General features: G+C 35.5%; 1 protein-coding gene and 1 pseudogene across 1 annotated transcript; one reads left to right on the top strand and one right to left on the bottom strand.

Moving 5' to 3' along the window:
- Window positions 1-1,181: 1,181 nt before the first annotated feature.
- On the bottom strand, window positions 1,182-2,294 carry LOC137744536 (serine/threonine-protein phosphatase 5 pseudogene; annotated as a pseudogene).
- Window positions 2,295-12,343: 10,049 nt separating this feature from the next.
- LOC137744689 (GDSL esterase/lipase At5g45670-like) lies at window positions 12,344-16,197 on the top strand. Its single transcript, XM_068484459.1, has 5 exons — window positions 12,344-12,602; window positions 14,739-14,863; window positions 15,026-15,274; window positions 15,527-15,785; window positions 15,895-16,197. The coding sequence occupies exons 1-5, from the start codon at window positions 12,344-12,346 to the stop codon at window positions 16,110-16,112; spliced, it is 1,110 nt and encodes a 369-aa protein (XP_068340560.1). The 3' UTR covers window positions 16,113-16,197.
- Window positions 16,198-25,125: the final 8,928 nt, after the last annotated feature.

Genomic DNA, 25,125 nt, shown 5'->3' with positions numbered 1-25,125 from the left:
GGAAGTGCACTTACCTCTTGGGGCAGGCGCCGGCCATGGTATAATGCCCCTCATCACCCACACTCCTTTCGGAGGTTGGTAACTTCGGAGGTGTTGGAGGCAGGAGGGGAGTTTTTCCATGTTTTTTAGGTCGTGATTCACTCAACTTGATTTTTACATTATGTGTAAAAGATTGAAAATGAATAACCGACGCCCCTTGTTGATTAGTACATTACATCGCGAACCTGGCTTCCGAGCAAGCACAAGAACACAAGATTTCACAGAAATGCCTGAAATTGTCGTCCTAGGGTTGAGAAGCACAAGACAGGTAAATGAAAGAAACTGGAATTATCATCATGCAGCACCACCTTCTCTAGTAGCCTTCCGAAGCAATGTTGTACTCAACCGGAAAGTTGTCGTTGGACAGAGGATGGAAGTTATTTGCGTTTGCCATTGGCTTGATGTCGGGATGTGCCACTGCTGAGAAAGTAAATATCTGAGCGCAATCTGGTCCTTCGAAACAAATAAACTCACACTTGTATCATTGTTTCTTCGCTGACGATTAGTTGTGTTCTATGTGCAGTTATGCAATCAAGAAGGATGAGATCGAAAGAGTTGCCAAGGCCAACCGTTAAGGGGCTGTGAGACATCTCTGTCATTTATGTTATGAAACCAGTTATCCTTTAGTTTGGATTGTGTTGCGGATGATTTGAATTTTATTAATAGTATGCTTTTTGAACTTTTGATAATCATTTCGCACTTGCAATGGTCGTTACTTGGAGACTCACCTGGTTCTTTTGGAAGTGTTGCCATGGTGGAAGTGCACTTACCGCTTGGGGCAGGCGCCCACCATGGTACGATGCCCCTACCGCCACCCACCGTCCTTTCGGAGGTTGGTAGGGGCAGTGTTGGCGGTATCAGGGGAGTTTTCCAGCTTTTTTAGGTCGTGATTAACTAAACTTGATTTTTACGTTGTGTAAAAGATTGAAAATGAATAGACAACACGTCGACACCCCTCGTTGATTGGTACATTTCATCGTGACCAGGCTTCCGAGCAAGCACAAGAACACAAGATTTCACAGAAAATGCCTGAAATGTTCGTCCTAGGGTTCAAGTACAAGAAAAGACAGGTAAAATGAAAAACAAAACAACTCGACGTGCAGCACCACCATCTCTAGTAGCCTTCTGAAGCAAAGTTGTACTCAACCGGTAAGTTGTCGTCGGATAGCGGATAGAAGGAATTTATTTGCGTATGCCATTGGCTTGACGTCGGGATGTGGCACTTCTGAGAAAGTAAAAATCTGAGCCAAATCTGGTCCTTCGAAACGAATAAAGGCACCCTTGTTACCGAACTGATCACAGTAATTCGGAGCAGAAAAAACTGTGACGAGTCTTTCATCATGCTCAAACTCATATCCCTCGTCCTTCAGTTCGTGAGATCGCACAACTAAACTTAAATTGTTTTCCAGCAAAAATCGTCTTGTTACATCGCCGCCAAAAGAAACACCTGAACCTCGCTTGCTTGGGCCTCTTCCGGGCGTAGCTTGAGGATCACTCCACAGCAATTCACCCATCAACCCTTCCTGCGGAGGTTCACAAAACCTATTTATCTCTCTAATGTCGCTCAATTTCACTCCATCGACACTGAAAAGACCGCCATGCGTTACAAAAACCTTGCTGTTGATTACATGAGCCAGCGGTAAACAGCAAAACGCTTCAGCAAACAACTCCACAAAATTTTCACCTAACTTCGACCGGACCTCCCCCTCAAAACCGTATATCACGTTCATGTTCTTTGTCTCATGGTTTCCTCTTGCGAGATGTATCGCTGATGGACACATACACTTGAATGCAAACAACGTTAGGACTACCTCCAAAGAAAAAGATCCCCTGTCGACAAAATCTCCGTTGAACAGATACGGATTCTCCTCCGATGGAAGCCCGTTGAGCTCGAAAATATTTACCAGATCATAGAACTGACCATGCACATCGCCACAGACAGTAATGTGATTGCCAGCAGGAACACTTATATCAACCAGGGACGGCAGGGCTCGCAACAGTTCTTTCGTCTGTGAGATGATTTGGAAAGCTTGTCGTGGGTGTAATGTTTTCTGGTTCTTGAAATCCTCCATCATCTCCTTCACAAAATCCAGACTAACAACAATATCCCCAGCTTCACTGGCATATAGGTGGTGGTTATTTACTCGACTTTCGTTGCAACCGCCACCGCACCACCAACATTCCCCCTGGGTCACCATGACCGCCACACCACTATTGTGGCCAACAACTGCAGTCGCTTCTTGTAACGTCAGCATCGTTTGGACAGATTCTTTCTGTTGGAGAATGATAAAATATTTATTCGACCTTCCTCAAATCATTTGGCATTATATAGATCTAATCTCCTACCTTAATAAGGAAACAATATCCATGGAGATTTAGATTTACTTGTCGAATTAGGATTTTCTCCTACTTACATGAGGAAGTAATATTTAGGTACAGTCCTTGTATTTGTGGATATAGGATTTCTTTTTTCTACAGACCTCCTTATGTAGAAAAATAAAGAAGGATCGATGTGTGAGAGAGATTATGAGTAAGTTCCTAAATACTTTATTAAACTTTGATACTTGGTTGACCATTTTGAGTTCGCTTCTTTGTGAGTGCAAGAAGCTAAGTTTCTTCAGTTTACACCCACAGGTCATGCACGATGATGATGAATGCTGTTTTTGTCCTTACTTTTATTTATTTATTTAAGCACTGTTAGATAACTATTTGATTTACAGTTTTCAAATTTAGTCTTTGATTTCCAATTTTAACTTTTTTGAAAAACGAATTTGGTAACTATTTTCAGTTTTCATAAAAAGTGAAAACTTAAGGAAGTAGTTTCAGATTTTGATTTTCAGTTTTCATTTTTTTTAAACACTGAAAACCAAAAGAAGTTACTAAATAAGATTTTTTTTTTTAAATATTAAAAAAAGTAAAAACTGAAAGCGAAATGATTAATTATCAAACAACCCCTTAGTTAAATGGGAATTAACATTTGGGACCAAAAGTGCACGTTTGGTTAACATGGATCTCAATTCACAAATTTATAGTTTAGGACCAAAAATTAAACCAGATTGAAAGTTTAGTCACCAATATATGAACAAAAATTAAACAGGCCATGACACAAAAGTTCAAACAAAATGCCTTAAATATTCATCCCAGGGGTTTGAGAAGTACAAAAAAGACAGGTAAAATGAAAAGAACAATATCTACGGGAAACTAATCACAACAATATACTGCATTTGTCAACATGCACCAACACCTTCTCAGTAGCAGCCTTCTGAAGCCTACTCGACGGGAAAGTTAAGTTGTCAGAAAGCAGAAGCAGCCATTGGCTCGACGTGGGGAAGTGGCACGCGGCGGCGGATCCATAGAGGGGCCAAACTATCATTGCAAGCGATTAGTGGTGGGATATAAAAGTGAAGGAGAGAAATATTTTCTCAAATCAACGGAGAATGTGTCTTCATATCAACTGGACATTTTGTTTAAGGAATGAGCTGTTATAGGGGAAGGTGCAGGGCCCCCTCACAAGGTTTTATGAATAATAATGCCTAGAAAGCTCCAATAATGATATATATAATGATAATAGACTTAGGCCATAGTCGATGCTGAAACACCTTCTCCTGTTCAACCTTCAACCCAGGAAAGGACCAAAAAGAAGAAGAGATTAAAAAAAGCTGAAACTGTGGCCAAGGTGATAAAACAGTTAGTGGGTATTTTGGAGGCCTAAACAATCGTTTTAAAAGCAAGGACAAGCCTGGTTGTAGCATTGAAGAAGTAATGCAAGTACTGATTACTTGCAGAGTGTTTGGCTGATGAACTCACCTCAAACAGGTACTGATTGCTTGCTTTCGATGCGCTTATTTGCATATTACTTGTTACTTTCTCCAAACCACTTTTATCTTTGAGTTTATTTCCAAATTTGTTATATAATCTATTAATCTGATTTCATTTATTTCCCTTGATTCCTCATTTCCTCGCTGACGATTGTTAGTATTTTCTGTGCAGTTATGCAGTCAAGAAGGATGAGATCAAAAGAGTTACTGATGCTAACCGTTAAGAGGGCCTAATAAAACAGCGATTCAACGACGAGAGTTTTGTCTCCGTTCTGTTTGTTAAGTCAACGGTTAGAACTTAGAACTTGTTGGACTTACCCTTGAACATGAGGGACTATGATTCTCTCCCCTTCTTTTTCCATCCCCTTCTATCCTCTTCTTTAACATTTTCTATTTTGTCTTTCTCTTTCTATAAAAAATTAATATAAAATGTTGACGTGACTTAACCGTAATCGTTCAAATAGGAAGGGAGGGAAAAGGAGGAAAAAGGAGGGAAGGAGAGGGAAAAAACAGAGGGGAGAAAATCCCACTCCGAATATGAGAGATGTCATCTGTCCTTTTCTGTCATCCTTTAATTAGTTTTGGATCCTTTAGTTTTATATGGTTGGATGGGAACTTATCCGCTCGATACGAAATCACTAAAGCATGCTCCTATTGTAAGATACTTATGAAATCATAAGAACAACAACAAAATATTAGGATCACGAATTTGATAAATCAAACTACAATAAATTAGCTGTAATTTACTTATCTATAGAATACGGAGGACATGGTTTTAGCATTCCTCTAAAACCGCCTATTATAGTTAATAGAGAGACCAAATCACTATTAAATCAAAATGTTGTCCCACCAAGGCATGTACAATATGTCTTACTTAATTAGGGTTTCAATTGGTCAATTAAATATATTTTGGTTCCATGATTCTTACTAACCAATATTAAATCACGTTAAAAGTCAAATATCTTGAAAACCAAGTTGTTTAACTTTTAAAGTAATTCAATAAATAATAATTGACAATTCAACATAAGTCTTACACCTACCACCACACCCATATTATACAATCAAGGGTTAAATGGACCATTCTTTATATAGTTCCAAATTGTCAAAAGACAATGCCACCAGAGGAGGGAAGACCCATCTGCCACTAATATACACCCCAATATAAGGGAAAGTTTGATTTGAACACATGAAATATTTTTAATCACTCAAGTTACAAATCTTTTACGCGCGTGCGTGTGTATTTTATAAAAAATGATAAATATTTTTAAGACTTGAAATACAACAAATACAAGCCCCTATATATGTCACTTGCAATTGAGAGGTGAGTTGTTCATTTTTGTATAGGGTCTCAGGGCATTTGTAGGTCAAATTTATATACAATTAAATCATCAAGTTGACACAAAGTATCCGCTGTAGCAATTGTTAAAACAAAGATTATGATTATAGGTTTAAACCCCAGCAGAGGAAAACTTTATTTTTTTGGGTAAATTACATTTTCATACCTCAGGTTTGAGGTCTATTTCAATTCCTTACAACATCTTTAAAACATTTCATTTTTATACCTTAATTAAGTACTATTTTATTTCAAAATAATACCTCCGTTACATTTTCCATCCATTAATCCGTTAAATGTTGACGTGGCTGCCACATATATGCCACGTCATTGCCAAACCCCATACCTGAACCTTGAACCAAAATAACACCCACCCAACCCGCGACCTTCCCTCCCTCCGCAACAACCCTCTTCCCTTCTCTACACACCCCCCACTCCTTAAATCTACACCCATTCCACAAACCCGGCGATGGCAAGACGAGATCTGGTTTTTTTTTTTTTTTTTTTTTTTTTTTCTAGGTTGCAGGTAGGGGGGTCGGGGGAAGAAGATGAAGATGCGGAGATTTGGGAGAAGAGAGGAGGATGAGGGGAATAAGGTTTTAGTTTTTTTTATTTTTTTATTTTAATATTTAGAAAATTTAGGTTTATTAAAAAAAATTTTAAAAATTATTATTTTTGCCACGTGGCAGACATTTGGCAGCCACATGGCATATATGTGGCAGCCACGTCAGCATTTAACAGATCAATGGATGGAAAATGTAACGGAGATATTATTTTGAAATAAAATAGTACTTAAGGTATGAAAGTGAAATGTTTTAAAGATGTTGTAAGGAATTGAAATAGACCCCAAACTTGAGGTATGAAAGTGTAATTTACCCTTTTTTTTTCTCTCTATTTTATCAAAAGCAACAGTTAAATAAAACCATTGAAAACAAAACGCCAAGTCGGGATGTAGCTCGTTATGCATGCGAAAGGTACGAGGTTTAATAACCTGCATCTTCATTTTTCATTTTTCCTTTTATTTTTGTTCTTAACATGTTGTTCATCTACTTTTTTCAGGTATCTCAATTTCCAAGTTTTGTTTTGCTCTCTCTATAATTCTTCAGTGAAATAGGCGAACAACATCCCCTTAAATGTCAAATGCAATTTTTTTTTTGTAAAGTTGTCTTGAGGCATTTGTAGGTCAATCATTTATAAACATTTATATACAATTAACTGCTCAAGTTGTCACAAGCATCTGGTGTAGCAATAGTTAAACCAAATGATAGGATTTTTACCACCTACAAAAATAGGGATAAAAATACTTGCAAGAGTACAAGGTTATCATAGTATAGCAGCTCAAGTAAGGTCGTTTCCACATGGATTGATTGAATAATTTGTATTTAAACTAATTATTTAGAACAAAGTTTCGAAAAGGTTGATTTTAGAATTTAAAATAATAAAAACGAATTTAAATAAAAATAATTAAATAATTGACAAAGTAATGAAAGCAAAAGACAAAGGTTTTGGAAAACAATTTAAATACTAGGGTTCTGCCGTCATCATTAACAATCCTATGCAATTTTACCAATTACTTATGAATTTCTACACACATGCTTTGAAGGTTAGGTTTTCCTAATACATATTTTCCTCATGATGTTCAAGCGAAAACGTATATCTAACATGCAACCTGTTTGTGATGTTCATATCCAATCTAAACATGCAAGACTCATTAAATTTTGTGAAAACCCTTTGAAAAACCATGCAACCCTTAAGAGCGTGATGTTCGCCTTAAGTGAACTTACAATTACTAATCACAAGAAGCCCTCCTCAATTTCAAGGTGATGTTCCAATAGAAATTGCATCAAAGTACTTGTCTAAAAATCCTAATGGTCCCAAATCACTAAGACAATTAGATAGTTTAAACGCGGTGATTAATAATTGAAAGCAAACACGCATCCATTCATAAGCAAATTAATAAAATCACATATTCATGCTAAGGCTTATGGTTTCGCCCTAGCAAATGGAAATTAGTTACGAACAACTATAATAAAAGCTAAAGAAAATATATTAACTAGAAAAAAGAATGAAAACACTTTGTAGGTAAAAAGTCTGAAGTTCTCCAAAATAATGCGTGCGTTCTCCCCCAAACCCTAATGGCTAAAAAGCCATATTTATACTACTAGAAAATAAAACCCTACCTAGAAAAGGTTTTCTAAAAACTAGGAAATTAAATAATAAAAGGATAACTAGGAATTACATTCCTATTCTAACTAAGAAATCTGCTCATCAAACAGATAGCCACATTTCTGGACCTTTAGGGCTCCAAAACAGGCCCAAAACGACTTGAACTAAAGATTATGACCTCCTCTTCAAGTTCAAAGAAGAGCCCAAGTCCAAAATCCATCATCTTCCAGCCCAAAAGTCGCAAATAAGCTCTGCAGCCCAATCTGCCAACACTGCACGCTGGGTATAAATTAATTCACCACAATCTGATACTTCGAGATAAAATTATGAAATTTTGACACAATCTTCTTGACAGATTCACGAACCCACTCCAATTGGAATTACTAAAAAATTCCACCGTTCTACTTTTAACTCAAAACAAGTTCGCATGTCCTACATTAAAAATACATAACAAAACATCAAAATCTCACCAAAATATACCAAGAATAGGGAGTAATATATAGTATAAAATAGACTCATCACCAAAGTTTATAATTCCGGGTACGAATCCTAGCAGCGGAAGATTTTTCATTTCTTTTTTCTTTTTTATCGCAAGAAATAGTTAAATAAAACCATTCAAAACAAAATGCCACATTGGGGATGTTGCTTGAGATTCGATAACCTGCATCACCATTTTTCATTCTTCCTATCATTTTCGTTCTTAAATGACACATCGTCCATCCACTGTTTTTCGTTTGTCTCAATTTCTAAGTCATCTCTTGATCTATCTCTCTGCTCTCTATAATGACATGAAGTACGGGGTTCGATAACCTGCATTTTCCAAGTTCTCTTCTGCTCTCTTTATAATTCTTCAATGAAATAGGGGAACGACATCCCCTTAAATGTCAAATGCAATTTTTTTTGTAAAGTTGTCTCGAGGCATTTGCAAGTCAAGCATTTATAAACATTTTTATACAATTAACCACTGTCCTAAAAATCCTCGCCTAGCCCTGATTAGGCGCTAGGTTTTGGCAACCGTTCTGATTAATACATAGGCATTTGAAAATTAAGAAGGGGCTCCTAAACCTGCTGAGGCGCCCGCCTAGATCGCATAGGCACCCGCCTAGCCCTTCCAGACCCACCTAGGTTGCGTCTCACTTAGACATAAAATGGATAACTTTTATTTTTAATTTCAATTTTTTTTTCAATAGATTGTAAGAGGCTTGTTGAATACTTAAGTGAACACACCTTATAGGCTTGTTTCCCATGTTTTCATTATGTTCCAATACTTCATAATATATATGTCATTCTATTTTGTAGTTTATCATCAAAGTATATATATTTTAAGTATAACATAAACTTATTTACATGAAATATAATAAATTAACTTAAATTCACCTAGATGCTAGGCCCCAGTCCACCTTCCGACCAGCCTACCGTCTTTTAGAACCTTGATCGTGGATGGTCCTATATAGAAAATACCAACATCTTTTATCATTTTGCTCCTACTCCAACTTTGTAGTGATGCAACCTCTTGTACAATGGAATATTCTCTAAATCCTTTTGAAGAAAATATTGGGTTTGTGTGTATGAAAACCTAAATACTAGTAGTTAAAATATGTATAACAAATATTGATAGAGGGGGCTGTTATTGACCAAACTTTTATGACATGCCAAACTCATGTTTAATGCAATGAAGAAACTTCCATCCTTACTAAACAAGAAATCTTAATGACAATCGAAAAATAATAAAGTAAATACAAATAAACATAATTTTATTTTTTTTATCAGGAAATATACAGTTTTAAAAGATTAATGTTTAGAATAAAATTAATGTCCAATCGTAAGTGAGAGGTTTAAATAGATGAAGATTTTTTTATTTCCTAAAAACATATATATGATATTATCTACCTTAAGGGTGGGGTGGAAAAGTGGGCTAAATTTCACGATAGATCAGCCATAATAATTTGGAGAGAATCCACCTTTGGTGAGAATCAAACCTAAGACCTCTCACTTACAAGTAAAGATGAATACCACTAGACCGTAAATCAGTAAATTAATTACTTATTAAGGAAACTATCCATGACAATCTCCACGAAAAATGGTAAGATTAAATGTAACAAGTTTATTTTATTTATAATTTATTTATTTATTTATTCATTCATGTCTTCTTGCCGTTCTAAATTTTAATCCTCTCAAAATGAATAAGTATTCTCTTCTACTTTTAATATACATTGAATATAAGTGTGTCACTAATACTAAGTGTGATATCTAAATTTGACTCTTATAAATAAAAAATTCGATACCTAATTATGGCTACCCACTAAGCTTATCTTAAATCTTCACCATTGTATACATTAAAAATAGGCCTAATTGGTAAAAAAAAAAAAAAAAAGGATTTAAGCCCATGTGGTGGAGTCTGTTAGGATTATGCCCAAAATTAAAAATTTCATCAACTCTCCGTTATTTATTAGCATGTGAGCCACACATATGAGGCTAAAATAGAACTCTCCATTAATTGGGAGGCTACTTATCTTTTTAACCCCACATGTGAGCCTCATGTGCTTGCAATTAATGCATGATTGTCAAAATTTTCAATTTTGGGCCTAAATACTAACAGACTTCATCACATGAGCCTAAATCCTAATTTTTTGTTATCACATGGGGTAGCTTCCGACTACCCTATTATCACAAAGATTATTGATCCAACTAAGCCTTAAAAATAACAAAAAGATAGTCAGTCATGTCGTTTTACCAAGTCAACCATATGACACAAGGGGTTCTTTAGCCAACAAGCTTGGGTTATGAATTGGCTAAAAAATGCCCAGGATCTTAACTTGATTAATTCTTTTCTTGAATACAATAATATAATTGAATTAAAGAGTAAAATGGTTGGGCTAAATTAATAATAGGCCAACCATAAAAATTTGTTATCGAATTTGACATTTAAATTCTAGTGAAATAAAAAAAAAAATATATATATATATATATATTTTTTTTTGTTATGGAAATTTTCATCTCTGAACACTCCTCACTTTAATTTAAAAGTTTCTTTGGACACCCCATTGAAATTTATAATATTTCAAATTTGACCCTAAATTAAAGTTCACTTATTAATATTAAATCAACAAAAAGTGACGATGCAGCATCCAAGAGGGAAACCTAACAAGCCTCCCGTCCAAATTCTTTGTTCTTCTCATCCAACTACTATTTTGTACCATTGCATTTTCAAATTGCGCTTGTTCAACTCTTCATTTATGGTTACCCTAATATAATCTAGAGGCATTGAAAGAGATTGAGGATAAAAGGGGCATGTTGGCGTTATGTCAGTTTAAAAATGCCTTTGGAAGTCTTAATAGGCATTAGGCTCTTTTAAACGAGTTATTGTTAGTGTTAGATGTGCTACTGTTGACTCAGGCCAATAGAAAGATTGTATGATGTTATTGTTAGATCGTAAACTTGTGCCACAAGTAAACAGAGCTTCTAATCAAGAGACCATGCCATAGTGGGGTTAAATCTACTTTAAGTTATTTCTATGCCTCGTTAAGCCAAAGACTTTAAATATTTCTTTGTGTATGCCAAGTGATAATCACAAACCGGTGGAGTCTTGGTTTAACTCAGTATGCAATTTTCATATAAATGTAAGAAGATAACGTAGGACAAGTTATATGAAAAGGGAAAGACAGAAAGTAAAGGAAGTTAGACACCTGTTATATATTCAACAACGAAGTAATAACTTGAACAACAAAGTAATAACTTGAAGAAAATGCAAATTACAAGCAATCAGACAAAAGTTAAATTTATTTGGACAAGTCCAACTGCCAATCGGGCAAGTTTTTAATAATAGTAAAACTAAAAACAAAATCCTTTTATTATTTGCTTAATTATGAAAGCATTATATATATATATATATATATATATATTTAAGAAAGTCATGCATGAATCTGAACAAGCGACAATTTTAAGTGGGCAGTGTATCCAGTGACAAGCTGAGCCTCACACGAATTTTCTCCGCATGAAGAAACTGTATCCAACCTCTACATTTTTATTTTATTGATATAATTGCATTCAAATAAAACATGGCAACCACGGCCACTGACAAGTAGCTGATCAAAGCGACGGAGCGTAGTTAACCATTTTCATTATTTAGATCTCAATTTTTAGATTAAGGTATAAATTTTTTGGGTTTAAGTGTTTTAACTTGAAGATTAGTGATCCGTACGCAAAAACTGATAAGATTTGGGGAAGAGTTGATGTTGTTGCCAAGAGAAAATAAGATTCACAGTAGCTCAAACATGGAGCTCTGCTTCTCTCTTTTATTCATGGGGGAAGAGAACGACTACGTAGCCAAAACTCATGCAGCTAAGCTTGGGACAGAACCACAAGTCAGCTCAAATCCTAACCATCCATTGGCTTTGAATCAGGATCATAGCTAGGTTATTGTTTGTGGTCTTAGTTTTCAAGTAGTATGTCATATGTTAACAAAAAAGACAATCATCTTAGGGCACCAACTGAATGAACGCGTGTGATTTTGTATTTTATGGGTTGCTGGAGAAATTAGGCCAAAAAAACCACCACAGGGTGACCCATTGGTATATGAGACGAATTTTAGACCCGTATTCCATATGACACGTCCTAGGGTCGATTCCTGGCATTGGTGAATCACACGATGGTAGCTAGGGGGAAGCTGAAATGCCTCTGTGTGTCTTCCTGGCCTCCGAAAGGATGGACTATCGTGGCGAAGTCACCTGCTGGTCATTTAAAAAAAAAAGAAGAAGAGAAATATAAAAGTTTACTAATGCAAAGTCAAATATAAATGAGGACCATCACCTCCACTAGGCGTTAGTTTGGTTAATTTTGGTTAAAATTAAACAACCCGATATTCTTTTGAAGCATATATATATGTAAGTCCTCCCATTTAGTTTACTTACCAAAACACCAATTTTTTTTTAACCCATCATCACCTTGGCATTTGGCTTTGTCTTTCTTCTTTTTCTTCTTCGTTGGCATGCACGTAGAAATTATGAAGCCATTTTTGTGGGTGTTCCCCATTTTGTTGTTGGTTTCAAACTTACATTATTCTTGTTTTGTTGATGGGGCACCACAAGTTCCATGTTACTTCATATTTGGAGACTCATTATCCGACAGTGGAAACAACAATGGCCTTTTAACGTTGGCTAAAGCGGATTATACACCCTACGGCATTGATTTTCCAAGAGGTCCAACCGGAAGATTTTCCAACGGACGTAATTTGGTTGATGTTATTGGTCAGTCGTTTGGTGTTTTTGCACAAATTTAGTGACATTTCTTTATGTTAAAAACCCCATAATACTTTGTAAAAAAAAAACAAACCCAATACTTAACTTTACATTCAATATATCAAGTAAAGAGAATAGATTCTCCGTTTTTTTACCGCATACCCTACTATTTTGATTTTTTATTTTGACCCCAAGAAATAAAATGGGGTGATGATCCAAAATTTTCGCAGTTGTACAAGAATTTCAATATTTGAATTGAGGGTGTAAGACTTATCTGATCTTATCAATTCTTTTCTTTGATTTATTTTTCAATAAATCATGAATTTATATGGACATTATTAAATTAAAGATATCATCGAAAACTTATAGCAGCTTGCCAAACAAAGGATAAGAGAAAAAAAAAACACAGTGGTAAGGACGCAAATTGCGACTCCTCAGTAAATAAAAAAAGGGATGTTTTGAATTAGATGCCTTGTTTTTAAATGTTATAGACTAAACATCTATTCCTTTTGCAAATTTGATTAAACATTTTCTCTACAATTTTGGTACTTTAATTTTATTTCATTAGAAGTCTATTTACATTAGCATTCCCTTTTTTCCTCCTATTTTTATGCATCTCTTATTATGATGATTTAAGATTTTTTTTATTTTTTATTAAAATATTTATTTTAGTAAATTAAATAGAATGTAACAAAACTCTTTGTTAGGTACGTTTGATTATAATGGTACATTTAGTTACTTGATACATTTGAATTTTTGGTTCATTTGGCTTCTCGGTACATTTGAATTTTTGGTACGTTTGTTTTCAAAACATAAGTTTTATTATTTTTTGTTCTAATAATGAGGAATTACTTTAATTAATTATTATTATTTTTTATAGAAAGAGTCGTTAACAATGTAAAAGTTTAAATTACTTTAATTAATTATTTTTTTTTCTAGAAAGAGTCATTAATCAACGGATAATAACCTTTTTGTTAATTCAAAATTATATGATTTATCATTATTATTTAGCATTATCTACAATAATAAGGATTTATCTCCAATCAGCTAAAAGTTGTTCCAGAGACTTATCTACAAAAAAAACAACTATCTAGAGCATTGTGTATAAATCAAACATATTTTTAAACATTCCAAAAAGATGAATATTCATTTTAATATAGTTTATAATTGAGTACATTTTTTTTCGAGGTTGGTACGTTTTCGTTTGACATTGGTACGTTTTCATTTAACGTTGGTACGTTTCCATTTGGCGTGAGTGTACATTTAGATTTGAAAAGTTTAAATTTTTAGACTTAAATATAGTTGAAATTATTTAAAATATATAGCAGGTATTTAAATGTAAATTAATTTCAATTAATTTAAAGTATTTCAAGTCTAAGTATTTAATCAAATGTTTCAAAAGTTTAATCAAAAACTCAAAAAGCATAAATCTTTAATTTACAAAAGTCTGAAATGAGGCATCTAATTCTAATTTTCTCATAAAAAAATGTGGGAGGTCCCGGATTTAATACTCCGAACTGGTGAGTCTACTTGTGGCCACAAGCTGGTGAAATTTCCACATAGTCTCTCCGGGCCCAAAAAGGATGGATAACCATAACTTACCACCAGTTGTCCCCCTTTTTATTGCCAAAAAAAAAAAAAAACTTTATATTCAATATCTAATCTAACCATAAATATCGATCGAATACATTTGTTTTTATTTTCGTACTTATGTTTTCTATTTTGCTTATGAAATTCATGTGTTTTATTTTGTTAACAATTTTAGTTATTTTTGGGTAATTTATAAATCGATTTATTGATATGTTTTTTTCTTCTTCTCAAGATTGGTACATTTTTTTTGTATTTGATACATAGAAAAGGAAAATTGCGAGGGGAAAATGGAAGAGATATGATACAGTTTTGGTACATAGATAAGTAATTTATAAGTCGCTTATTTGGTACACTTTTTGGCATAGCAAGTGGTGGACATGACATTCTTTTTCAATCCATTATCTCTCAAGTTTAAATCTTCCATTTTAATTATTAATGTAGTAAATGGTATTATCGCTTGTAATAAAAAAAATAAAAAATAAAAAAAACCTTCTTAGCTTGAACTCATTTATAAATCTACATCATCATGCTAACTAGTTTAACATTTCATTACAGCTGAATTACTAGGCTTTAGTCATTACATTCCACCTTTTGCTACTGCAATAGGATGGAAAATACTCCACGGTGTGAATTATGCATCCGGTGCAGCAGGTATTCGTGATGAATCAGGACGGAACCAGGTAACTATATAATTTCACAGACTCATTAATTTTTCTTTCTAATTATTCACGTACGTTTTTTATTTTTATTTATTATTTTTTTATCTTTATGCATGATTTTCCCTGCAAAGTTATGTTATTGGAACAACAAATATCCCTATAATCCAATATTTAAATTTGCAGGGTATGAGAGTAACCTTTAATAAGCAGTTGGTGAATCACCAAAGCATAGTAAGACAGATTGTTTCCCTTCAGGGAAATAATAATTCAGCAGCTATCCAATACCTGGGAAAGTGCATATATACAGTTGCAATTGGCAGTAATGACTACATTAACAACTACTTTATGCCAAGGTTATACCCAACTAGCCGCCAATTTACCTCTGAGGAATATTCAGGAGTTCTTATTCAACAGTATTCTGGGCAAATAAAAGTTAGTAGTAAAACTTCGATGTTTCCCGATTCTAGTTTAATTTTCTCTTCCTAGACACGAGCATGCATGTTATGTTGTCAAACTTTTAGTTTAGAAAACAAATAAGGTGAACTCACTGTTATTCAAACGTTCATTCTAAATTCACAGTATGACAACATACCATGTGAGATACTAGTAAGCGATTAACCTATTCATATTAACTAAAAATATGTTATTTACCTCTACTCACTGAATAACTTACTGGAATGCTAGACGTTGTACAATTCTGGGGCAAGAAAGATAGCCCTTTTTGGGCTCGGTACAATTGGTTCTATACCCTTTGAAGTGGCTATGTGCAATCGCAGCACAAACAACGTCTCTTTATGCTCAGATAACATCAACAGTGCAGTCCAAGCTTTCAACGCAAGGCTTCAATCACTTGTCGCTGACCTTAACAGCAACCTAACCGACGCTAAGTTCACTTATATAGATTTCTACGGGATTGGATTATCCAGTGCCGCTGCATCTCTTGGTACGTAACTATTTCCTTATATACTTTCTTTCGCTTGGTATTTAACATAATTAATCTCAATTAGGGTGGAAAATAAGTGTAGAGCTTTATCAGTTGTTTGGTATTTCAGGTTCTGTGATTTTTGATGCACCATGCTGTGAGGTGGTACGTGAGACCGGGCTATGCGTTCCCTTCAATACCCCATGCCAAAACAGGACTCAGTATTCGTTTTGGGATGCAATCCATCCTAGTGAGAGTTCAAATGTTGTTCTAGGCGGAAGAGCATACAATGCCACGCTTCCTACTGATGCTGTTCCATTTGATATTAATCAGCTAGCTCAAGCGTAACTGCGTGGTAAAAATGAAGAGAATAATAAAGTTTCTGCCACTTAGTACTATGTTATAATGGTAATATCATTTGTTTCAAAAAAAAAGTAAAAGTTCTTGGCTCCTTGTGGAATATATATTATAATAAAATAAAATACAACCTTCCACTGTCATTGCATCACAGTTGTAAATAAATATACTACCCTGATCCCCCCCCCCCTCCTTTTTTTTTGTAGGAAAATTTAATAGTAGCCCAACTTAATTAATTATAAGCTTAAGTAAGATCTCATTTCTCATCAATATGAAATTCTTTCTCAATAAGTATAGTTAGTGATCGTGCAAAAATGATCGTGTGGTCCATTGACACATCAAAGTTTAGCGCTTAAAATTGGAGCCTTGCATAAACGGACATTAAATAAATAAAAATAAAAAAATAAAAAAAAAAATAATAAAAAAAAAAAAAACTAAAAAACTAAAATAGTCTTGTATAACCACCAGAATTTGTATGCAAGATGAGCCTAGCTACCGGAGTGCCCATCAACCGAGCCGCAAGGTTTGAGAATAAGGTGGGATCCCTGAATGTAGTGGTCGGTGAATCACTGATCAAAAAGCTGATTTTGGAGAGATTATTCATCCATGTAGTGGCTGTTGAATCAAAGAAATTCTAAGGTCTAGAGACAGGATCAGGTCATCCGTACGGACTAAGACACAAAGAATCCTGTCCTACCGCACTCATGTTAACCCTGTCTCACTTTTTATTCAATCTCCTCTCACACCACCTCTAATCGGGCAAAGAATCTCTCTTTGCATAGAGGGACATGACAACCAAAACCAACAAAATCCTTGCATATATGGACATGATAGTCAATGAACCAATTAAAGCTAAAAAAAATTAAAGTTTCAGATCTTAACCCTGACAAGCCCGTTATTTCTGATTATTTACAGAATTTCCAGAGACAAACTCAAAGCCCTAAAACGAAGCAAGACATCCCGTTGTTGAAATAAAAGTGTTATGCAAAAACTAGATAAAATTAATTAAGTACACCAACAAATTAGTGTGTATGCGCGCGCGCGTGTGTGTATTTTATTGAGTATCAACATAATTGCAAATAAATTGAAACAATTCTATAATTGTTGACTCTAAAAATTACCAAGCCTATATGACGCATAAGCTGAGTAACTAAGAACTAACTGCGTCCTTCTTGTAGTTGATGCGAGTGTGACTCAGATTGTGGTTGTGGTGTCAAAGCACGCTACTTTCTAGACCGAGCGACTACAGTTGAGAAAGGAACAGTCTCGGCCTAGGGTTCTTAAAACATGAAGGCAATGTTACTAATCTCAGTGCGATGTTTAATAATTGATTCGAATTTCGTTGTGCTGAACAATGAGTAACATGGGAACACCTCACTTTGCCGAAACTGATGAGATGACCTCTTTAGACAAAAAAAATAGAGAATTCCTCGTTTGCTGAGACTTGGATAGACAACTAACAAGGATATGAGAGTGTTGTTTAACCAAACCGAAAGTCTCCTAGGCCATGTAGGTTCTACAGCTCCAATAATGTTTAATCAAACTAAAGGTGTCGCCGATTGTTGACACAATGATGTTTAACCAAACTGAATATCTGCCAACGGAGATGAGTTAGTGAGCAGTTAGTAAGTTGAAGATCATTTTCTCGTTGTGAAGGCCCTTCTATTTATAGGCAAGGCTTTAAGGATAAGTCGATTTATCGAGGTAGAGTCTTGATAGGACTGAGGCTCCTCGACATTTCTCTGAATATTCCAACCCATCCTTCCTTTACCGAAACTTAAACCTAATCCATTCGAAACATGACTCTAAACCTAGTCCCTTTTTGAACTTAATTCATTCTTATCTGATTAAGCATGCATTCCGATCCTTTGAATAACCCTAAATTTATCAGAATCGATTGTCAATCCGTAACAGTTTTAGTTCATTTAGGACTCAACCGAACCCTGCTCAAATGTAATTTCTCCACTATCCTTCAATCATAAGAACTCGGCTGGGCTATCATTGTCTTAAACTGCTCAAATGTAATCTCTCCACAGTCCTTCAATCATAGAGTAGTTTGTTACCGTTATAAAGTGTCGTAATGCTTTCACTTTCTTATTAATTAGAAACCACTCAGATTCTTGCTTTCGTTGCTCTCTCTCTTTCTCTTTCTCTTGTTCTTTCTCCAAATTCATCAAAACTTTCTTTAATCTTCTTCTTCATCAATGGAGATTATCTCAGTACTATTAGTAAGCTGATCAACCTATAGCATTCTCCACTCCACAATATAGCACCCTTTTCTAGCTTTGGCATTCATAATAGAGCATCTTCAATGGTGTAGGAGCATCTCTAATAGAGAAAATTTGAGTTGTAAAAGCTATATATTACATTTTTCAGGAGGTGTAAATGCTAGTTCTACTCTTATGAGAGAGATGTAAATTTGAGATTCTATTTATTGTTCGTTCTTTGACTACCAGGACCCACCTTCAAAACATGTAAAAAGAGATGCATATTTACATTTTTATTTACATGTCCCCGTGAAGATGGGTATTCTACATCCCGTCATTAGAATGTTTTCCAGCCAACTTAAAATGTAAAATACGAATTTCAAAACATTTTGCATCTTCCATTAGAAATTCTCTAAGCAGTTGAGTAGGCAAATCGTGCCTCACATCTCTTCTTATAATAAAATATTTCATGTGAAGAAAGATGATAAAACTACAAAATAAATGTAGATGTACTCTAAATGATAGAGAATAATAAAATATAATTATGCTTAATTTATTGGAGGGACGTACTTTTTTTATGAGACAATTAAATAAGCTTGGCATTTTGAGCGAAAATCAGAAACCAAACCATACCGACTTGACTGGTGCAGAGTATTAGATAAAACTTGTAAAATATTCGTAAAAAAGGGTAACCAGGTAGGGTCGAGGTAAACTTGTCATCAAACATGAGTAAGAAAATATGACAAGATAGAATAACAATATATATCTATGTGTGTATGTATGTATGTATCCATGTTGACTTTGTAATATGGAGATAAACATTGAGAAAACACTATTGCGGAATAAAACTATACATATATCATTTTCTTTCAATAAAGTGATAGCATTAGTGGATTAAATAAGGTACTTGCTAAATGAGAAGAGAATAAATGAGAATACATGTATCATTCTTGAATGAAAAGTAGTACGTGTGCAAGAAAGCACTAAATGGTAATGATTTTATTTTATTCTCCATCAGTTGTTGAACCCTAGCTCAACACTTGTACTCACAAAAACAAGAAGTATAGAAAGGAGCTCCAACGCTATAACAGTATCCACTTCCTTCTTGAGGTCCAGGATATTTGGAAGCACACTGTGAGTTACAATCACTCTCTGAGCAGTTCTCACCCCATATTCCCAAGCTGATTTTGCACTTTTTCGAGTATGGCGGCGGCGAGGGAGGTCCACAGTCGTAGAAGTATCTGCAAACCGGGTTGTTGTTGTTCAAATCACAACTGGCCTTAGCCCCTGGATGTGCAGATGTGCACCTTGAACTGCAGTCAGGACCGCATGCACCCATATCTTCGGTGAAAGCGTCACCTTTCACCATGGGCATGAGTGTCCCTAATGAAACCATTTACCATGCATCATCATAGATTAAAACAAAATATTAGTGTAAATTATGAATAAAGCAATTACTTCAAGGAAAAAGAGAATAAAACAAAGAATACACTAGTAGAAAAAACAGCTTGAGCAACGAACAATATTTCATCACACAAGACGTACTTGCGCGACGGAAAAAAAAATTTCGTCGCGCACAATAGAAAGGATAGGGCAAAAAAAATCGCGCGAAGAAAATATTCATCGTGCAAGTATGCTTAGCGCGACGAAGAATTGTTGTTGTGGTGTAAAGTCAGCAAGAAAACGTGGGGTAATTTTTTTTGGTGCGAAAAACTTGCACGACAAAAGGGGACATTTGCGCGACCAATGATTAAGAGGAATCAAAGGAATAAATACGGCATTTAATACATATGTTTGCGCGACAAAGCCTTCGTCGCACAAAGGTCCTAACTTTCCTATAAATATGCGCTTCTGCTGTCCTTATTCTTCACAATTTTGTTCATGTTAGGATGACGGATATAAACAAGGATGAGAGTGTGCATGACGCCAACCGGCATGATTTGAGGGAATATTTTGAGTTTACGCATGCGATTGTCGTAGCCATGGGGAATAATTGTCCCACTGCAGAGTGGCGTTCTTGGGAAGATGTGCCCGGGTATGTGAAGAAGGCTGTGATGGATGAACTATTAGTAAGTATATTGTTGATGGATCAATAATTAAGTTTGTGAAATGTTTAGTTATATGTTGAAATTAATTATTTGCATATATGTATAACAATGTAAGTATACTCTTGATGATGATACGAATGAACAATTGATGAAGTTGATGGATGATATGCATTGCAGAGAGGTTGCAATTGGTGGCGTTATTGCGGAATGGAGCAAGACCATCCAAATAGTAGTTTTAAATTTATGTTTTGTATGACAATATTTAAATTTAAGGTTTTTTTTAATAAGTTATGTGTTTGGACTTAATTAGGTTTCAATTCCTGTTGAGTTTTTTTTTAATTGAGACCTAATGTAAGCACCATATCCTCGGTTTATATGTGTTTTCAATTTTCAATGAATATCTTACTTATGCTGAAAATAATTGTATGGATTAAGGCATTAATTATTTATAGAATAATATTTCAGGTATTAATTATTTATAAAATAAATATTTAAAGTATTAATTATTTTTAAAATAAATATTTAAGGTATTAAATATTTGGGTAAATTACATAATACCCTCTCAGGTTTGAGGTCTATTACAACCCCATACAACATCTTTAAAACATTTCACTTTCATACCTCACGTACTATTTTATTTCAAAATAATACCTCGGTTAAATTTTCCATCAATTGGGCTGTTAAATGCTGACGTGGCTGCCATGTGGCAAAAAAATAATTTTTTATACATTAAAAATATTATTAAAAAAAAAAAAAAAACAAGCAAAACCTGAACCCAGATCCCCTTCCTTCCCCCTTACCTATCTGTAACTCCCATTTACAAAATCCACCACTCAGCCCGTGGTTCATCCTCATTGAAGCACTCCATACCTAATTCTACCCACCAACCAACCCATTTACAAAATCCCCACTCCGAAATAACCTAACCCCCGAACTCGTAGAGAGTCCTACCCAGGCTGTCGAAAAAGTCAGAGTCAACAGAGAAGCTCTGGAGGTGGGCAGTAGTGGTGGTGGAGCCAGAGAAAGCAGTGGGCTTGGGGGTTGAGGAGCAGGGGTTGGTTGGTTGGCCCCCTAAGGAGTCATCGGACTTAAAAAACATGGCAGGAGGTTGAAGGAGGCGAGGCAAGAGAAAGAGAGGGAGAGGGAGGGAGGCAGGGAGGCAGGGAGAGGTCGAGGAGGGACCCGCGTTGAGGGGTGCTCGGGTGGAGAGGTGGAGGGGATGCATGGACGGGAAGGAAGAGATGGGTAAGGGGGTGGGGGTGGGATGTGGGGAAGGATTTTTGGGTTTGCGTTTTTTTGGTTTTATTTTGTTTTGTTTTTTCTTTTTTGTTTTTTTTTTGTTTTTTTTTTTGTTTTTGTTTTGTTTTGTTTTGTTTTTTTTAATAAGGTTAGTATTATAATATTTTTAATGTATAAAAAATTAAATTTTTTTGCCACCATGGCAGCCACATCAACACAAATGTGACAGCCACGTCAGCATTTAACAAACCAATAGATGGAAAATCTAACGGAGGTATTATTTTGAAATAAAATAGTACGTGAGGTATGAAAGTGAAATGTTTTAAAGATTTTGTATGGGGTTGTAATAGACGTCAAACATGAGGGGTATTATTTAATTTACCCTAAATATTTTCTGAATATTTGTTTGTAATTATAAAGTTTACGTAAACATAGATATGTTTACGTAAACTTTATAATTACAACCATTTCATTTGTCGAGCAATATATTGAGCAACGCTACTTTCGTCGCATAAGAGAGCTTTGCGCAATGAACATAATATGTTTGTTGCGCAAAGCACGGTCAGACTGCGTTCAAACCTTCCCATTTATTGCGCATTTATGACGCATTTTGCGCGATGAACATGGAGATTTGTGCGACGAATGGGTTCATTGCGCAAAGGTGTCCTAGTGCTATATAAACATAGTTTCAGAACCCTAATTTTCAAAAAAAATTTGTTTAAAAAAGAATGGCCGATTATGGAGAAGGTTCTGGCAAAAAGAAACTTGTAGTGCGATCAGAGAGGTATTGATGGAAGCACGTGCTGTAAGGCAAAAATATGGCTGAGGCGTACGCCGAATTTAGGTATGACATTGGGAATTTGGTGTGAAGGGATTGTTCTACCGATGTTGAGTCTTGGAAAAAGGTCCTTGATGTCACATCCCAGCCCGGGGCGGATCACTTCCCGTGCCCGCTCCACCACCGTAGCACGATATTGTCCGCTTTGGGCTTACCATTCCCTCACGGTTTTATTTTTGGGAACTCACGAGCAACTTCCCCGTGGGTCACCCATCATGGGATTGCTCAAGCCCCCTTCTCGCTTCACTTCGGAGTTCCTACGGAACCCGAAGCCAGTGAGCTCCCAAAAGGCCTCGTGCTAGGTACGGATGAGAATATACATATAAGGATCACTCCCCTGGGTGATGTGGGATGTCACAATCCACCCCTATTAGGGGCCCAACGTCCTCGTCGGCACACATGCGACCAAGGTTAGGCTCTAATACCAAATTGTCACATCCCGGCCCGGGCCCCCATCACAACCCAGGCCCGCTCCACTACCATAGCACAATATTGTTCGCTTTGGGCCCCGACTACGCCCTCACGGTTTTTTTTTCTGGGAACTTACACGAGAACTTCCCGATAGGTCACCCATCCTGGGAATGCTCTCGCGCACAACTCGCTTAACTTCGGAGTTCCCATGGAACCCGAAGCCAGTGAGCTCCCAAAAGGCCTCGTGCTAGGTAGAGATGGGAATATACATATAAGGATCACTCCCCTGGCGCGATGTGGGATGTCACACTTGAGGAGTTGAAGAATTTCATGCTAAGGGAGTTATCGGTAAGTTAATTTGTAGTAAATAATGAACAATTATTTTTATTAAAAGGTAATATTTTTGAAATTACTAATTTATTGTTATTGGCATTAATGTAGGTTAATTGGGATGTTGATGAAACCGATGAGAAGCAATGGATTTATGTGGATGGGCTTTTCAAGTAGAGTTTCCAGTAGTGGAAGTTTGATGTGTTACGGGTGAGGGAGGATTGAAGTTGAGGGGGGTTGTTTTTTTTTTTTTTTTTTTTTTAAATAAGATTTTGTGGACTTTATATTTAATTTAATAAATAAATTTATGTTATGTGGATGAGTATTAGTATTTACATTAATTATAATTTCTATTTGGGATAGTAAATTAGTTTTGTTAATTAATTTAATGTTTAATTAGGTTTGAGTTTTTGATTTATAATAAAATAAAAATTTACAATACATACAAATAAAACAGAAAAACATAAAAAAAATTAAAAAATATGCATTGCGCAACGATACATGTTTTCGTCATGCAATTTGTTGGAAAGAATAAATTGTAAAGTAAAGGAAATAATAAAAAATAAAAAATAAAGGTAAACTTGCGCGATGAATGTTTCTTTTTTTGTCGCGCAAATAGCATTTGCCCGACGAAGGCCATGTTAGTCACTCAAAGGATATTTGCGCGATGAAGACCTTGTTCGTCATGCAAAATCATTCGTCCAAAAGTGAACTTTCTAATCTGGATACAGCCATGTGCAAAGGCAAATTGCAAAAAAAATTGCAAATTGTGCATCTACACATCCCTTCGATTTTGCTCAATCCGGGATTCGTCATTTCCATTTTCTCTCAATTTCATCATCTAATTCTCCCTCCATCTTCCTCTCTAGGTTGATCGAGCTATCTCGGTAAGGGTGGTTCGGTATGGGATACTGAACCGAAAAGCACAAATCGATTCCTAAACCGAACTTTTTCAGGACAAGATTATGAATATCGAAACCGAAACCAAAATTTCGGTTTCCTGATTTTCGGAATTTCCGAAAAGAATTCGGTATTTCGGATCCCAAATCAAATGGAAACAAAGACAAATCCCCAATTTGTAAATCCCTAATTCGAGCCCTAATTCAAAAACAAGATACCCAAGCTTCCTCCAAATCCCCAGTTTGCAGCAGTTGCACCATAAATTCCAACTCTTTAAGGGAATAGAATATGACTGACTTTTAAATTGGTAGAACAATTTGGAAGGCATGATAGAACCTGCAAAAAGTAATACCATATGGCTGAAAGGAGAGTTGAGAGAGAGAGAAGCAAGTGAAAGGAGATAAGAGAGAGTTGGTGAGTCAAGTGTTGGTGGCAAAACCACCAAGAGAAAGAAAGAGTTTGAGAGAGAAGATGCAGCTCTAAAAATAGAAATATAGAGGAGAGAGATGAAATTACATAAATGGAAATGGTAGGCGGCTAGGGTTAATGAAAATGTTAAGTATGACTAACTAATAGTTATTAAGCATATAAATATATTTTCTATATTATAATTTGACAAATCGAGAGTTGGCTTAGTGGTGAAGTTTCATGATTCTCCAAGGGGAGATTAGGGGTTCAAATCCTTGTGGTCTCATTTTTGAGGTAATTATCTAAAGTTGGTTAGGTTTGGGAAAACCGAAATCCACAAAATGCTAGACCGAATACCAAACCCAATTGGGTGATTCGGGATAATAACCAAACCGAAAATTTCGGGATAATTTCAATTCGGGTTCGGTCAAGATCGGGATTTTCGGGAATTTTTTCTAGCCCTATATCTTGGTGTGTCTGGTAAGCGTTTTTTGTCATTAGGGTAAAAGTATTAATGTAAATTCATACTAACGCCATTAATCGTTGTTTATAGGGATATTGTGTGTGGTTAGCGATTGGTGAAGAACGATTGAGTAGGTATTTTCTTTGTTTTATTTTTTAAA

Source organism: Pyrus communis, chromosome 9, assembly GCF_963583255.1.
Source record: "Pyrus communis chromosome 9, drPyrComm1.1, whole genome shotgun sequence".
Classification (NCBI taxonomy): Eukaryota; Viridiplantae; Streptophyta; class Magnoliopsida; order Rosales; family Rosaceae; genus Pyrus; species Pyrus communis.
This window is presented reverse-complemented; position numbering and strand designations above follow the sequence as displayed.

Coding starts and splice junctions, on each gene's coding strand:
- LOC137744689 (XM_068484459.1), top strand. CDS start 12,344: ATGCACGTAGAAATTATGAAGCCATTTTTGTGGGTGTTCCCCATTTTG. Junction 14,864..15,025: donor ATGAATCAGGACGGAACCAG/GTAACTATATAA, acceptor TTAAATTTGCAG/GGTATGAGAGTAACCTTTAA. Junction 15,275..15,526: donor AGTATTCTGGGCAAATAAAA/GTTAGTAGTAAA, acceptor CTGGAATGCTAG/ACGTTGTACAATTCTGGGGC.